Genomic DNA, 17436 nt, shown 5'->3' with positions numbered 1-17436 from the left:
TGACATTAAGAGAATCTGACCTGTGTACTGAAGTCCCCTGTATTCACTGATGGCTCCTGGTGGCTTCAGGTTGGGCCAGTAATGAAACAGCATCTGCACAGCTGGAGGCTTTACTTGGGATGGGCCATAGGATATAACGTAAAGAAGGTCCTGCAAACAGTATAACATCACCAGTAATTGCAAAGTACAATTATATTTGAAGATATTTGAATACAAATGAAGAGAATTAGGTTTTCATTCCAACACATTATATTTCCATTTTGTAAAGCCTAAATGTTGCCTGATATCAAATTTTCAATATTTTAAGAAAAAAATAGGATCTAGACTATATCTTTTTTTTAGTTATTATATTTAAATAAATATGTATTCGGCTCTTTTGCCAAGAGTTAATCGACTTAATAAGATACTGCTCTCATGTTGCTAAATATGAAGCTAGCACAAATAGACCGTTAGCTTAGCCTGGCACAAAAATAAGGAGCTAACCTGAAATATAAAATAACATGTTGTCGTTTTAGGGGTAGTTATGTTATGCATTGTTTTCTACATTTCCGTTTTTTATAGATAAAAGAAACAATTTCAAGCGTGTTAATTAGCGAGCTTTTGCTGATAGGGGGGTTTTCTTACCTTTCAACGGAGCTAGGCTAAATGTTTCTTCTTTCGTGCTTATGCTAACACAAGCTAACCGTGCTCTTGCTCTGGCTAGCGTCATACTTAGCTCACAAATATCAGAGTACTCTGTCACAGCAAAAAAAAACCCAAAAAACTAATGAGCAATGTTTCCAAAGTGAAGCTGTAAACTGAAGTGGATTCCAGTTTGTCTTAGATTATGAAAAGTAAATCCCAGAAACATTTTTTTTCAGATAGACATCATAAAAAAGAAATGGTGAAAGCCAGGTTGCATATTTTATTTATATTTACATATTTATATTTATATTCTCTTTTTTTATTGTATTGTTTTTTCTCTCTTTATTTTTTCATTTCCCCCTTTTTCTTTCTTTCTTTACCATTTTCTGTCCGTTTTTTTCCTTCTTTGTACATTTTTGCAAACCCAGACATGACGTCATGACTTCAGCTCTCTTTGAAATGAAACTCTTCCATAATCTTTTTTTTTTAATAAAAAAAAAAGTCTGTTTATTTATTTCTCATTTAAACTCAGTTTTATTGTCTATTATATTGGCTCTTATCATTTCCTTTATATTTTGTTCATACTAATTCTGTCAATTTAAAATATAAACAATAAAAATCATTGAAAGAAACTCTTCCATAAAGTGGAGCAGGTATGACCTGTTTTCGTAGGACAAAAAGTTAACATCACCGTGGATCCCTTAGCAAAAAGCAACAAAAAAAAAAAAATGTTGAAAATGAGCTCTGTGGCAAACAAGTTTATGATACCTACACATTTGCTTCATTAAGATAATCTGCACAAATGAACACCCCTTAATGCTTTTTGTGTAGTGTAAATGCAATCACGAAAAGTAAAAAGCTAACATTAAACTACAAACAAACTACAATGCAGTTGATGACCTCGAACACCACAATGAGGTTGTAAAGCTATTTCAAAAGTAATGCCACTGTAAAATCACATAGCCGTTCAAAAAGCGCTGCAAAATTCACGAGTGAGGAGTTTACTGACAAACTTTATGTCAGAGAACAAGCTTGTGTTGACCACAGACCTTATTTCAGGCTTCTACTCAAAAACCATAAACTTAAAGACAAGAGCTGTGTTCGAAACTGCCCCTATCACGGATATAGTGCACTGTATAGTGTGTTCGCTATTTTGTAGTGGTGTTCGAATTCTCAGCGGATAATTTCATCCACTAAACAGTGATTGATACTAATCACCGCAGTGTGCAGTTTCTGGCAGATTTTTTAACATGGAGGATTTCAGCTTTATCTGTCTGCACTGATTCATATAGTAACTACACAGACTGCACTCATACAAATCAAATGTTTAAATATTCAGACTGAATATCCAGACATTAGCGTTTTACAAAACATACATTTGTTTAACCACTTCAGTAATTTGTTCAGTTGAAGCTGAAAGAGAAATGCTAGTAAGAACTGAATGTACTGCATGTACGAGGAGTTACTCATAGCACAATGAGGAGTGTCGCTGCCTCGTCACTTAATGATATCTTTAATTAAGATGACATTTACTCAGGTAATGTAGCTAGTTTCGTACAATTTGAGGTAGCTTTACGTGGGTAATTCCATGTGACTACTTTATACTTCTGCTTCATTACATTTCAGTGGGAAATATTGTACTTTCTACTACAATAGATTTATTTGACATTAATTTAGTCACTTTTCATGGAGATTTAAATCGGCAGAGTTATCAAATTTCTGACAGAGTGCAGTCACATAACCTAAAGTTAACCAACAGCATTGTAGCTAACGTGACATTAGCCGGTTTATATCTAACTTTAACTAGAAAGAAATCAACTGTTCACTGTTAATTTCTTCACCTTTGTCATTGTAATGCTTCTCCACACAGTAAGTAATAAACTCTTTCTCCCCTTTTTAAAAAAAAATAATCTCTGCAGAGTCATGACACTTATGAATGGGAATAATGCAGACAGATAATAGACTACATGTAAAGACACATATTATATACAGTCTATAAGACTGATAAACTGAAAAATCTGCCAGAAACTACACGGTACGCAATGTACCCTACATTTAACTCCCGTATACCGCAATGCAATGCGGCCGTGTATTTCTTCGGGGGAAAAAAAAATTCTAACATAATGACCGAAATCTTGTTCATTATTCCCTATATAGTGTGCTATTTAATACACACCACATAGTGAATAGTGAGTGCGTGAATGAGGGGACGGTTTCGAACACAGCTATGGGAGCTCAAAGGCGGGTTTTAGGTCTCATTCCTGCATAAACCTATAGAGTGGTGAAGGGATGGCGTATTTTTGAAGGCTAACCAGGAAGCTGGCATCGCACAGGTTCCCTCGTCAAAAACCTGATGGGATTTTTGAATGGGATTTTTGATTATCGCCCAAAATAAGCTCTGTGACAAACACAAGTTTATGAGATTTACATGTTTTGTTTAGCATGATAATCGTCACAGATGAACACCACTTTTGTGTGTTTTGAAGCATAAATGAAATTGCCAGAAGCAAAAAGCTATTGGTAGGCTATACACAAACTACATCGCAGTCGCACAACTTAAACGTCACAACTACAAACACTGTAAAAACACAATCGAAAACTATTATAAATACTTAAATCTACAAGTTCGAGTGCGACTCTGTAAAACTGTAAAGGCGTACAAGTGGGTTTAATGAGTTTCCGTGTCCGGTGTGATGACGCCGAACGTCCCGGACAAACCCTGTAGTCCCATTTAGCAGCTTGTTAGCAACCGCCTTTTTTAAGACAAGTAAAACCTTAAAAGTTCAAAAATTGGTTTTAAGTGGACATATTTTATGTTGAACAAAACAAATAAATATCTTTAGCCTGTGTTAGTACTAACAGGCTAACGGACTTTTAGCACATGCGGTTCCGCGTTTGAAGACTCATTACTTCACCACTCTATTGTGTCATACACATAAAATTTTATATCTGCATTATGTGTTTAGAGGGGAAGTACCTTCCACACTTCCTGTTTGTGCTTCATTAGACACTCCAACAATTGACAGTGATACACTGGGAAAAAAAAGAGGAGACCAGCTGAATTAGAGAGCCATTACACAACAATAAACTGTAGGTTATGTTTGCATGCATGCTTCAAAAGCAGCCATTTCTATGTTTTACCTGGATTTGTGGTGTACTGCATTGCAATCATGAGCATTGAGGAGGCAGACAGATTAACATAGGCCGGGACTCCCCCCTCCCTCCGAGTGGAGCCCACTACAGACAAGCAAGGAAGAGAATAATAACATTTAATACATAAAACAACTCATACATTGAATAAAATGCTAATTATCCCACCGAAACGGAACAGTTTCATCAGGACAGTAAGTGAATTAGTTGTCTAAATTATCTCATGATGATCATACTCACATATAGCCATGGGGAGGAAAGAGGTGCTCAGGTATTCAATGATGTCTTTGTGGAGGAAAGGGGGAAATGTGGCTAAAGTGGAGATCATAGTATAGGGCAAAGTGCTGAGAATATCATCACTGAGAAAGGGCAGGAGGCAAGTTGTTGTGTAAAATATGGACTGTCCCAGATCTGACGAGAAAGGGAAAAGGCAACAAAAAGACAAAGAGAGATACACAGACACTCATTCAATTACCAGCGCATACAGTATTCACATACTGTATGCAGCCACAGATGTCAAAATTTACATGACATTTCAGCCAGTAAATATTTTTTATATAACAGTATAACAATGGAAAAAAAGAGAACAATTGGAATATGAACTTCAGCTAAGGGCAGTGAGCTTTTTTTTTAAAAAAGCCACTCAAGTAAAATTTGCCCTCAGGAAAAGTAGAGCATTCTAGTCAAAGGAGATGGGTTTTCATGCTTTTGAGCTTTTTTTAACAGTGGTAAAATATTCATGAAAAACAAGAGCACTGACTGTGATGCAGCCTTGGGCCCGTGAAAAACAGTGTGGAAATAAGTCATTCTGAGATGTATTCTAAACGTGTCAAGAAAAAAAATAAAATAAAATAAAACATTACATTTGACTATGTGTGTTTTCCATTTAACTTATATATTTGCACATGACAACATAAGTAAAACATTTCTCCCACTTTACATTACAAACATGCAGTCAAGTATGATACACAGAAGAGAAGGCCTATGTCTGGTGTATCCAATGGCTTATGAACGATTAAGTTGACAGGATCCAGCGTGCTCCCAATCACCCCATGCATCCCTCTCAAGATCCTCAGCAGGACTTCTCTCCTCCAGTTACAAAAGAGGCCAAAAAAGCAGCAGTGGCTTCATGCAGGCCAGACGGCTCGGGATGATGATGACAAACAGTGGTGCACTGGGCCTTGACTCACCATGCTGACCGTGCTGCAGCAGGGGCACCAGGTCAAGCAGGGTCACGAGGGTCACATAGAGGCCCTGATAGTCCAGAGAGGGGTACTCTGAGAGCTGAGCGTCCCGACTCTGCTGCCCCTGCCCCCCGCGGTCTGACGGGGCATCGCGCAGAACGCTGTAAAGGAGGGAGCGAGTAACTGTAGGGTTGATGGAACTGACTTGTGGTCTTAGAGATGGGGTGAGTGGGAATGGCACAGGAAAAAGACACATGGTCATGGGCACGGCCAAATTGGAAGCTTCCTGGTTCTCCTTCCTGCCTGTGCGGGACAGAATGCTGCTCCGGGGCGGGAGGGGAGGGGAGGGAGGGTAGGGGAGGGGAACAAGGGAAAAAAAGAGACAACAAAGACACAAAAAAACAGCACATTACATTGAAATGGCACTACAGAGACAGCGTAAATAGAAAAAAACAAACCCAGATAAACCCCACATAGGATGCAGTGTCTCACTATTTGACTGTATCACTGAAGGCACGGGCAATTTTTCCCTGCTTTGTCTGTTCAGAGTGACTTTAGATTCAATTTATCTCGTTTTGTCTGTCTTGGAAAACAAAAAAAACATGAGCACAAACTGCAATGATCACTGCATCTCATGCGTATCTGGTGACAAGGAGCAAAAATATAAAAAATGGCATGTTTTCAGTGGCAACCCCATACTTCTCCAAAAAGGCACAGTGCAAACGACTGTCCCTCGATGGCTGCCATCTTCCAATCAGCAAGGTCAGAGGCTACCATGCAAAAAGGCCAATGAAAAATCATAAAAAAAGAAATTTCCTTGTCTTTAGTGGGGCTGTCAAGGATGGGAGTGACACCAAATTGGTTCGGGAAAATACAGAGGTGACACTTTTGAAACATGCTTCAGCCAGTAATAAACATGTGTGTGAGGTTAGATCAAGTGCTCCTAGGTCACAGCACATGTTTATTGCACCAGAGAAATAATGTCCGTATGCATACGTTATGATACTGTACCAGTATCATCAGGAGAAATAATGAGATCCAACAGGCATATGGATTCAGGTTTCTAAAATAAATGTAACAACTAATCTACGGTAGAGGAGAAACTATAATGACAAAGGAATAGTATCAGGGGGGAGATGACTGGTAGCATTATGTTTGTGAGCTAATGCAGGATGGACAATTGTGTTTGCTGTCCCCTGGGGAAGGTGGTGGACATATTTAATTTTGGGAGAGAGGGAAAACAAAAGGAAAAACTAGTTGGGTTGAGTGTGGAGCGTCTAGGGTGGAGGAGGGGGAAGGGGCGGCCAGAGAGCATTGCTCTTTTTACTGCACATTATTAAAGAGCTAAGCTGTTCTATCAGGCAAATGAATGGGATTTATCAAGAGAGCCCAGATTATAAATGCTGATATATTTTTTAATATTTTTTTTCGGAAGGTCACTCAAAAGGTAGAGTTACAGCATTCTCGGCAAGTGAGAAAGGGGATTTCAAGATTATTTAACATAACATTAGAAGCATAATGTTGAGGCTTAACAGTTTATACTGTCAACAGCAGAATGTAACATTTATCCCCTCAAAGTTATACTCTGTAAGATTTGAGTCAGTGTCATTCGTAAAGCTGCGTTATTATAAACTCAAGCAGTTCAAACTAACTCACAACAGACTGTATCCCAGAGTATGACTTTTTCACTGCCCATTCTCATATAGAAAACATCATTTTGAACAATGAACATAGAGATAAACAGACACGCTCACACGCATACACTGAACATATAGAAAGACACACACATATGTGCATACATACAAACATACGTACAAACGACACGAAAAATTACAAACATATACGACACATAAAACACATGTAGAAATGCACTGGTACAGACACATGACATACATTGACTGTCAATCCCTGCACTGTCAGTACAAAATCAATGACTTTGTCTGTGTGTAGCAGTAATTCAGAGCATAATCAGACTTCCTGAATTTATGGATTTACAGAACACTATGTCTAAACAATGCTGGATATGATTTCTCATCCCTACAGTCATCCTTCTCAGAGTGATACAGCTTGGCATGAAGTCACTGATGCAGAGAGCTCAATCTGACTCGCAGAGAAATGACAAAGCTATGCCTCATCTTTAAGGAGGCACATGTAATTGTCAGTAAACAAAAAAAAAAAATTAACCCTTCTTTATTTTCTGTTCTGAAACTGACCTGTGCTGAACCTAAATTAGGTGCATGAATCAGCAGCAACCACCTACTTTGGGCCATTTTACTGTTTCTTTCCAGGAGCATGACACATGCCTGCTCCACTTTTCAAGGCTCACTACTCCCACTTTCTCACTCTCTTTCTTTTTCATTTGCACTTTTCTTTTTCTCTTTTTCCCCCACTGGGCTTCAGAAGGCACAGGTGTATAGATAATCCTGGAGTCCCACTGAGAAAACCAGACCACTGTAATGGTGAGGAAAATTACTCGTTCTCCATATCTGAGGCTAAGAGGCTCTTCTTTGGGAAAATATCGAGCAACTGTTGACAATGGCATCATAAGGAGCAATTTTTTAGCACTAGAATGGCGCTGTCTCTCAGAGGCAAAATCGCTACTTGAGTTAAAGGGTAACTTCTGTATTTTTCAACTTGAAACTTTGCACTGGTCAAGATGTTTTTTGAATTTGCCCACTCCACCGAGTTCGAGTTGACTGACTTCTCTGGAATTGTGACATGAAACAGCGGTTTCTTTGTGAAATAAGAATGACCTCTAGCTTACCACCTGATAGAGTGTGCACCATATATAGGTTAAGGCCATTGCAGCAGCCAAGGTTTCGTCTGTCTATCTTCTGCTGTACTATCATTAAAAGCATAAAAAGCCTTAAAAATAATCTAAAAAAATCCAAAACATATAAAAAATGACTGATAACAGTGCCACAGGCAGATCAAAAGTTAGGGTTGAGCTGTTGTCAAGCGTCACACTCAAAGCAATGTGTAATAATAACAATGTCAAGTCCTATAGACAGTATAGACTTTGCTATTAAGACTATTCTAAATCAATATGTTTAAGAAAAATCAAATCCCCCTACCCTATGGATATTGGTTAGAGTAGGATGCAATGTCAAACTGATGATGGGAATAATGTGTACCATATTGGCAATTCTGTCTGATATCGTCGTCATGGACCCTAACTGACATGGACCCTATCTGACATGGATCCTATTTGTTTTTGTTTAAATTACTGATGAAGACAACAATTTGTGAACATTTTACAGCATTGAGCGAGGCCGCTGAGGCTGGCAGCCACAAAACAGGCTGCAATGTAACCACTTAGAGCATCTGTGAACCATCCGCTTGCGTTAAGTAAATATCGAGTGTCTGACGAAATAAACAGTAATTTTAGCAATACTACAGCCAGCATATTTTGCCATCTAACCGAAGGAATTCAGGGTGTTTCAACCAAACAAAAACCGATGACTGTTGGAATTAAGGTATGATGAAACAAGAGGGCTTTGTGAGTTTTATTGTGTTTCAGTTGACTATGAATAAAGTTCATTTTACTTTGATAAAATTACCATTTATTTAAAAAGAGTCTGGTGGTCTATCTCTAGAGGTCCTTTCCATAATGCTGTCAGACACTTCTAATAACAATCTGAGCCTGTCAGTGACAAAAATTGACTGTGCACAAATGCCCCAGTGGTTACACTGAAGCCTATTTCAAGGCTGTCAGCTGCTATGAGCTCATCATTATGGGATTTCAATTTCAAAAATTGTTGTTCCCATTAGTCACTTAGACACAAAAATATAGGATAATGTAGTCTAGGTTTGAAAGTACTGAAGTTACCCTTTAACACAAATTCCCACAGTTGCAGCGCCTGTCATGCTCTGTCTGTGCCAAAGACATATGAGAGGCCATGTTTAAAACAGCCCAGTGGCTGCTGGTGCTAGACAGCCCTTCAGCAAAGCACAAAGTATCCAGGATACTCTATGAGCATCACTCAGCAGAGGAATAATCCTTATGGGGCTGAGGCATAAAGTGTAGAATTGAGGCCGGCTGCCAATCTCAAATAGATTGCACCCTAAGCTGATAATAATGATAAAAGTGGGGCATTCAAGTTCAGCCTCCAGTAATCCAACCCTTCTTCTAAATTAGCTAATAAGTCAGGACAGCACTAATATTTTCCGTGAAGCCAGCAGGCAGTAAGACTAACCCAACCATATGACGTACCAAAAATATCCTATCGCTGCAATGTACTTTGATACTCCAGCTGGAAAAGCAGGGACATGACACATCATGAAACAAGATGTGTCCAAAATGGCTGCCTACTTGACCTGTGCTGGAGGAGGAAATAACATGCTGTTCCTTTCCTTGGGCTTTCACAGCACCCAGGGGAGCGGGCTGACCCTGCAACTGTAGAGCCGGAGGAGCTGCTCTCCACCGGCCCCCTCTGGGAAGGACACAACAGGCCGCCCCAGGGAAGCGTTAATTTAGCAGGCGACCACTGAATCAATAAACATCAGAGCCGTCTATCTCTGCTGCTGTTTTAACACAACTCCATAGGAAATCTGCTCCCTCTTCCCCTATCTGTCAAAGCAGTGTAGGCAAGGCAGTAGATGCAGGCGGACATTTCCCTAGCTTCCTCTTGACTGTAAATTCATTTTAGCCAATTATTGTTTTCACTGTCATCCCTTTCAAGTGTGTCAGAAGAACCTGCTGTAAGTTATCTTTTCTGATCGTGAGAAGAAGCTAAATATCAAACATCCTACAGTCTGTTACTTCACCTGTAGGCTGCAGAGCGGGGTACTTACCTGAGCAGGGTTTGGGAAAAGTATTTCAGTGTGTTTGCAATGTCTGTTCCGGAGGGCACAGGGTAAATATTGTGTTGCACACGGTTGTGATACTCTTGCAAGTATCGTATCTTAGAGGCAACTGGACAAAATAAGAGCAGAGTAACAAGCAAATCAACACTAGTGAGACTAACATGTGAATCTGAGCACACAGATGCAAATAGAGCATGCATGAAGCTGTGTTGTTGTTTCTTGGCTGAATGTTCATGCAAACAGCATGTAGCATGGCCAATTATCAAGTTAAACAACAGCCAGTGTTCCCATGGCTCTCTGGCCTTCACCAGGTGACCTTTTTGGTAAAGCAGCGAGGTCACGGAAAGCCCTAGAGGACACAGCAACCTATTGCTTACAGAAATAAGCTCATGTACAAAAGGTTGCCAGTTCAAGTCCCAAGATAAGCTGGGGAAAATGCAGTCAGCATGAGAAATGAGAGAGGTCTTACTCATCTCTGAGCAGATGATACTGAGAGACATTTTAGCAACGACGCCTTCTATGTTCTCCCCCGGGTCACTGTTTTAGGTAGGAATTCTTTATATATTTGTGTCTGGTTAAATAAGAGTTAAAATAAGTTGGAGCTGATGATCACTGACCTATTTTCTGTGACTTTGGGCAGTGGTGTTTAGCTTTCTCCCTGACCTGTAAATGACAAACTCCAAAATAAAAATAACAGCTGCAGGCTCTGAGCATGTGTGGTCAACATTTGTGCTGCAAAACATACTGTAGCACACATGCATCGCTCTTCTTAAATCTAAACATCTTGACTGTTACATATTTTTTAAACAGTCTGACACCTGAACATGACAATATATTAAAAATATGGAGATAGCAGCTGTCAATTTGTTGTTCTCTGTTGTTTTTCTGATATTGGCCTGTTTAATTCTTCCATGTATTGCCCACTCTACACAATCAGCAACACAACTATATGCAAAATGAAACAGAAGCCTCAAACACCAAGCTTAACCCCATATTTTGTATACTTAAGGATGTTCATGTGTAGTCAATATCTGTTCTGCAAAACATAATGTAGGACATATGCACCTTTCACCTTAAACCGAAACATCATGCATGATTATATTAGATTTTGCTGCCTAAACACAGCAATGAATTTAAAAAATTGAATACCATCTTCCAATTACTTGTTTTTTTTTCTGATAGTGTGGTTAATTCTTCCATATATTGAATGCTAATCAATATTAGCAGCACCCAGTTTTCAGTCCACTGAAACTGAGGCCCCAACTGAAGTGTGGATGTGTGGTCGACATCTGTCCTGCAAAACACACTGCAGCGTGTGTCTCTCTCCTTAAACCCAAACATCTTGCATAATTATTTTTTTTCTAAATATTTTGATGCCTTGATATAGTAATAATTTTTTTTTTTAAATGGAGATAACAGCTACCAGTTTGTTGTTTTTATGGTACCAGCCTGACTAATTTTTCCATATATTGCCCACTAAGTAATATCATATAATTGATATGGAAGCCCCAAACACAAGTTTGACCCATATTTTATATATTTAAAGATGTATAAATGTGCGGTCAACATCTGTGCTGGGAAACATGCTGTAGAACTCTTGCATCTTTCTTTTTCATTCTAAATATCTTTAATGCTTATATATAAAAAACAACAACATTTTGACACCTAAACAAAGCAATAAACAAAAAACTGGAGATAAGAGCTGCCAATTTGCCATTTTTTTGATACAAGTCTGATTGATTCTTCTGTATATTAAGCATTCAACAATATTAGCAACACAAGTTTTAGCAAATTGATACTGAAGCCCCAAACACCAAGTTTGACCCCATATTTTATGTACATAGAGATGTGAGGTCAGTGTCTGCTGCAAAACTGAAGCACACATGCACCTCTCTTCTTAAACCTAAACATTTTCAATGATTAGATTTTTTAGAATATTTTAATGATGATAAATAGAAAAATACTAAGATAGCAGAGATAACAGCTGCAAGTTTGTTAACAATATTAGCAAAACACAACTTTTAGCCAGTTGATATGGAAGCCCCAAACCAAGTTTGACACCATATTTTGCATACCTAGAGATGTGTCGTCAGTGTCTTTGTTGCAAAGCATACTAAGCACACATGCATCTCCCTTCTTAAACTTTAATATTTTGCATGATTATACTTATAAATAGAATCATCTGGAATGATTTCTTTAGATTATTTTCACGCCTAAACACAGTGATAATTAGAAAAAACATGAAGATAGCAGAGATAACAGCTGCCAATTTGTTGTTTTTTGCTACTTGCCTGATAAATTCTTTCACACATTGCCCACTTTACAATATCAACAACACACAACTTTGAGCCAATTAAAATCAAAGCCCAGAACACTAGCTTTAACCCCATATTTTATACACTTAAATACAGATGTGTGGTCAACGTGTGTGCTGCAAAACAAACTGTAGTATACATGCTTGTCTCTTCTTAAACCTTAACATCTTAATTGTTGTTTTTTTTGGGGGGGGGTTGTACATTTTAATACCAAAACACAGTGATACATATGGAAATATGGAGATAGCAGCTGCCACATGGTTGTTTTCTGTTGTTTTTCCAGTACTTGCCTGATTAATTCTTCCATTTATATGGCTATTACAATATTTGCAAAACACAACTTTAAGCCAATTCAATTTGAAGCCCCAAACATTAAGTCTGACCCCATATGTAATATATTTAAAGCACCAATATCTGATTAAAGTGTGCAGAGATCATTCAGTAATATGGAGGGGAGTCTAAAGCTAGAGGTTGCTGTCCACCTGTTTCAAAAGCAAACGGAGGACTGAGGATGCAATGAACAACAGCCTTGAGGACGCTGTGATCAAACCACATTATTGATCAATCTATTGCCACCATATTGTTCAGCAAAGAACCTGTCGGGTCGACCTTGAGACCAGAAGCACACCTTGCCTTCTGCACGCGACTCATCCCGCCACGTCAATCAAAATAAATAAATAACATGACGACGTAAGCCATTAAATTGTTTTCCCTCTTAACATGCCGAGAAATCCACATCTACACAGTGGCTTCCTGTGTGCTTCGCTGAGCCCTCCAGCCATCCTCTGCAGTGAGAGGACGTGTTGCAACCTGCCACGGCAACCACGGTTTCATCACCAAGGACAGCTCCCCTCATTCGCTTTCTTGGTTAAAACAAAAATTTCCAGTTTCTAACCCCCATGACAAGACAGGAAAAAGAGACACACACACAGCCGTACTTACACTGCTCTGCCTTCGTAGACATTTCGTAGACACTTGGGGAAACATAAAAGCCAGAGTGTCAATTGTTTTAGTGTTTTTTTTTTCCTCCCCGGCGTTGTGTTTCCCTCAGTCGTGAAAAAGTGAATATACCCCCCTTGCAGCCCAGGCTCGGCTTGATTGTACCACTCTGCGCGATGGATTTATACACTGTGGCTTTTTCAACGGTGCTGCGGTCGCTTTTAGCGGAATTAAAACGAAGAGCAATTTTTGTGAGACTGTTTTTTGTTTTTTTTTATCTTAAGAATTTTATTTTTTTTTCGTGGCGGAGAGGAATGTTGATATACATCTGCCACAACGCACCTTTCCAAATGGACTGATCCGCCTTTGACAAATTGTCATTCAAGAATTACAACAACCCTATCAGTCCTGTTTGAGCTGATTATAGGAGAGGAATACCAAGGAAGGAAAGGTGTATTTGCAGAGATATTCCTTTTGTATCAGTGCTGCATATAAAAGGCAAAACGTGCAACAGATGGTTGTCACACTGTTATGATCATAAACCATGACGTGACATGAAGGGAAATACATACATTTTTGCTTGTTTAAATGTTTTAGGAAATTCTCATCTTCATTTTTTTGTGATTGGTAATATTTCATATGTTTGGTAGCACAGCCACATTTTAGCCCCCTTAATTATAAGGTTTTATTTAATGTAAAAATGTAGGGGAGAGCGGGGTCAGTTTGGACATTTTTTTTATCAACATGAAATAACCTTCCATTTCTCACAGACTGTTTGAACAACAATGACAATATATTTCACTGAGATAGTCTTCGTAGTCTTCATTTCAGTGCACTGATTGGCGCAATGTGGTGACTACAGGCTACATGTTGCCTATAGATTTATGCAAGATATTGAGCTGGTTGTATTTTGCCAAAAAAAAAAAGAATTACAAAAATGTAAAACTGGTAAAATAATTGAACTCTGCCCAAATATTTCAAAATTCAAAATATGGGGTTGAAATGTAGGCCGGTGGGTTCATGCAGTGAACTTAAATTAGTCAGTGACTTCAAGGTGGGTCTTATTCAATCAGGACAAGCCTTTGTCTTGTTTTAGTCCCATTTTTATTAATTTGTAAAGAGGTAGGAACTATAAACAACACTGTCCCAAATGCCTTTGGGTAACTGTCTCAATCATTCCAGGGAGAGCAGATACACTTGAAAAACAGCCCTCCAATGATATTGTCACAACCGGCCCTACGTGACTCCTGTGTGTCTGTGTTAGTGTGATTTTTGTTTATTTTTTTCCAGTCACTTTTGTGTGTTTGGTGTGTGCCTGTTCTGTTTTGGCTTTGTCTGTTCTTGGTTCTACCCCTATCCCCCTCGTCTGCATTCCTTCACTCTACACACCTGATGGCGCTCATCAGTCTACACACCTGCCTGCAATCAAGCCTATACCTACAAGAGAGCCAGCTCTACAATCATTCCCTGTTGGTTGTTGCCGAACACAGTTTGTGCCAAGCCAAGTCCAGCTCTGTTTCTTACCTTTTCCAGTTTTTGTCCTCTTGCCTGTTTGTGTTTTTTGCCAAGACCTCTTTGTGATCTTTGCCAGGATTCCAAGCCAAAAATCCTGCCCATACCTCCAGCTGAAAATACCACAACAATGTGGATCACACCTCACCTCAGCCAGTCATCCTATCTATCATTTTCCTGCCATTTCACAATTGTATCGAAGAACTCTTTCTTTTTTCCTAAAATCTGTTGTCTGTCTGCTTTTGGGTCCTCAGTCCCAAGTGTGACAAATGTGGTTTTATGTGTGTCATAACTAACAAACAATGTGGTAAAAGAAAATGATAAAAGGGTTAAATATGTAATTGCAAGCTTCATTTTTCAAAACTGTGAATAAAATTTGAGGAATAGTCATAGGGTCTCCACTTTGAGGCTGAAAGTGAAGAGGCTGTGGCTGAGTACGAATATGATGATTTGCAAAGGCATATTTGTTTTCTAACTGGCTAAAAGGCTAATTGTTCCCCTGCCCAACTGACCCCGCTCGCCCCTCCTTATATACTATTCTTTAAGCCTGAGATAAAAACAACATTTTCAATTGAAATTCTGCATCATTTTGTGGTAGCAAAATGCAATTAAAAGATAAACAGACTTAAGGGGTTTGAACTGCTGACAGACTGAGAGACCCTTCTCATCGTAGTTTGTGCCAAGAACTGCTGGAGTATTTCCATCTCATCTCCAGCTGATCGAGAGCAACATCCTGTCACTGCACCCTGGGATGACCCCTCTGCTTCATACTGTTTATGCTATGGAGCAAATACTAAGCATTTTCCAAACAACAAATTGGCCTGTATTTTTATTTATATATTCCATGGCTTAGAAAGAAAGCATACCACAACAGATATCATATCAAAGTCTTTATACAGGGAAACATTTAGATGATCAAGTTTCGTTTTACACATCGGAAAAATCCAAATACAGTAACAGGGTGTGCATGTGTGTCTTCTGTGAATGCAGTTCTTGCAGATGTCAGGGATGCGGAGGTGATCTCTGCCGGTATTCTGGGATGTGATGCATGATCCATCCAGCCGGGGCCAAGAGAGTCACAGCAAACACACACATGGCAAAGACAGATTGCTGTAAGAAAGTCCATCAGAACATAAACATAAATGCACAAAAAACGATTTTCATTACACTTTTTTTGTGATCAACCTTTTAATGCTTTTTCATTGGTGTACAAATATGTATTCAATCTTTGAAAACACAAATTCAGGAAAATTTGATTGGTATAGAGCTCAATGCAGCATCACTCAGATTTACAGTGAGGATGAAAAATCACATGGATAGTTAAACATTAAATTGTGTGTACATATATACATGCATACATTGCACTTCAGCATGTGGATGCATGCACATATGCACACATACTTGCACATACACATACATATACATGTTAATAAACAAATATATCTACACAATACACATATATTCCATATTTGCTGGCTCAGAATTATACTAATGACTGATTTTTAGTGAGCACTTTAAAGTCCTGTGGTTTAGCTCCAAACTTCTGTCATCGGCTACGTGTTGAATACAGGTGATTGAACACCTGTATCCACAACAGAAGGTCCCAATCTCAGTGACTCACCATGTGATTTAACAGCAGCCCCCATTTATAACATTCTGCAGTGATTGTCCCTCTGCACTCTGGTATTCCTGACCTGAGCCAGGCTCTGTAAAAGCCCCTGTGCATGTCCCTGAGGACAGATCAGCAGAGTTATAGTGGCATAAACACTGGCCGCTGTGTTGCAGTTCCATCATAGGATCCCTTTACAGAGGCCAGAGCTTCACACTGACTTATGGATAACAAATGAATAAAACATATCGCCCACTCTACAGACTGGGGAGCACAGTTTGCTTGAATTCCTCGCATTAGGGGAAATACGATGAGGTATAACCGATACTGACTTCCCAAGTCTGTTTCACTGTTCGTGTGCCGATATGGTCCTCATAATGTGATTAATTTTAGTGCCCACTTAAAAACATTAATAAAGTCCCTGATGTTGTGTTACATTTTGCTACAATCAAACAATGTCTGTCCATTCAACTTCTACATAAATTACTAACAAAAATATTCAGACCTACCACTGGCCCGATCTTGTCCTTAGGAGGCTTGCTGTAGATTGATCTGTGATTTTGCTGAATAGCTTTTGCGATCCTGAATGAGGTCACAGTGGGTATCCTAAGAGGGGAGAACATCTTACTGCTCAGAGTCACTCAATCTAGAGGAAAATGTTAACGTTCCTGTGGAATTTCTTCTCATATCCTGTGAGATACTAACAGATAGTCACAACTTTCATCTAATTCCCATCACTGCTCCTGGGAGGAGTTTTCTCCATGGACCAAAGACACTCATGTAAACATACTGAACAACTTCACATTATGAGAAGAAAGCTGGCCTTGTTTGTGCAACTGTTATGAGCAATGAAAGAAGAAATTACCCCAAAATTACCAAGAACTTGGTAAAAAGTACAAGAAAATTACCTGACATTAGTAAAAACAAACAAAAGAAAAAAAGAGAAAAGTCTAAAAATGGCAAACAAGACTTGGAAAGAGGGCTTTAAGAAAATTACAATAATTCTGTAACATAATTACAAATACCTTATATGATCATCATAAATACAGATTCTTCAACGGACATTGTTTCCCTGTACATTTTTTCTAATTTCTTGCAATGCGTGGATCTTTTGCCAAGTTGCTCATTGCCTTTTAACCCATGTTTTTGAAAGAAATCGTACCATTTTGTTCAGGGTTTAAAGGTTTAAATACTTGTGAATGGCGTCCGAAAGCAGCACAAGAACAGTGGTGTCACTCCAGGTTTCAAAGGGTTAAAATGAACTTTTGACAGCAATTTCAGTTTAAAATGGAGTGTT

At 38.9% G+C, this 17436-nt stretch overlaps 1 protein-coding gene across 1 annotated transcript in view; it reads right to left on the bottom strand.

Moving 5' to 3' along the window:
* Window positions 1–13110, bottom strand: part of LOC121954129 (protein unc-79 homolog) — a 46612-nt gene extending 33502 nt beyond the window's left edge. Inside the window, exons 1-7 of the mRNA XM_042501466.1 lie at window positions 13022–13110; window positions 9753–9873; window positions 4965–5278; window positions 4015–4185; window positions 3766–3861; window positions 3602–3657; window positions 21–150 (exon numbers count right to left, since the gene is read on the bottom strand). Of these exons, the coding sequence (XP_042357400.1) occupies window positions 21–150; window positions 3602–3657; window positions 3766–3861; window positions 4015–4185; window positions 4965–5278; window positions 9753–9873; window positions 13022–13043 (910 nt within the window). The 5' untranslated portion in view covers window positions 13044–13110. The remainder of the gene's footprint in view (window positions 1–20; window positions 151–3601; window positions 3658–3765; window positions 3862–4014; window positions 4186–4964; window positions 5279–9752; window positions 9874–13021) is intronic.
* Between the last annotated feature and the right edge of the window lie 4326 nt (window positions 13111–17436).

The sequence above is a fragment of the Plectropomus leopardus genome, chromosome 14 (genome assembly GCF_008729295.1).
Source record: "Plectropomus leopardus isolate mb chromosome 14, YSFRI_Pleo_2.0, whole genome shotgun sequence".
Taxonomy (NCBI): domain Eukaryota; kingdom Metazoa; phylum Chordata; class Actinopteri; order Perciformes; family Serranidae; genus Plectropomus; species Plectropomus leopardus.
The sequence above is the reverse complement of the archived record's forward strand: the minus strand, read 5'-3'. Positions and strand labels throughout refer to the sequence as shown.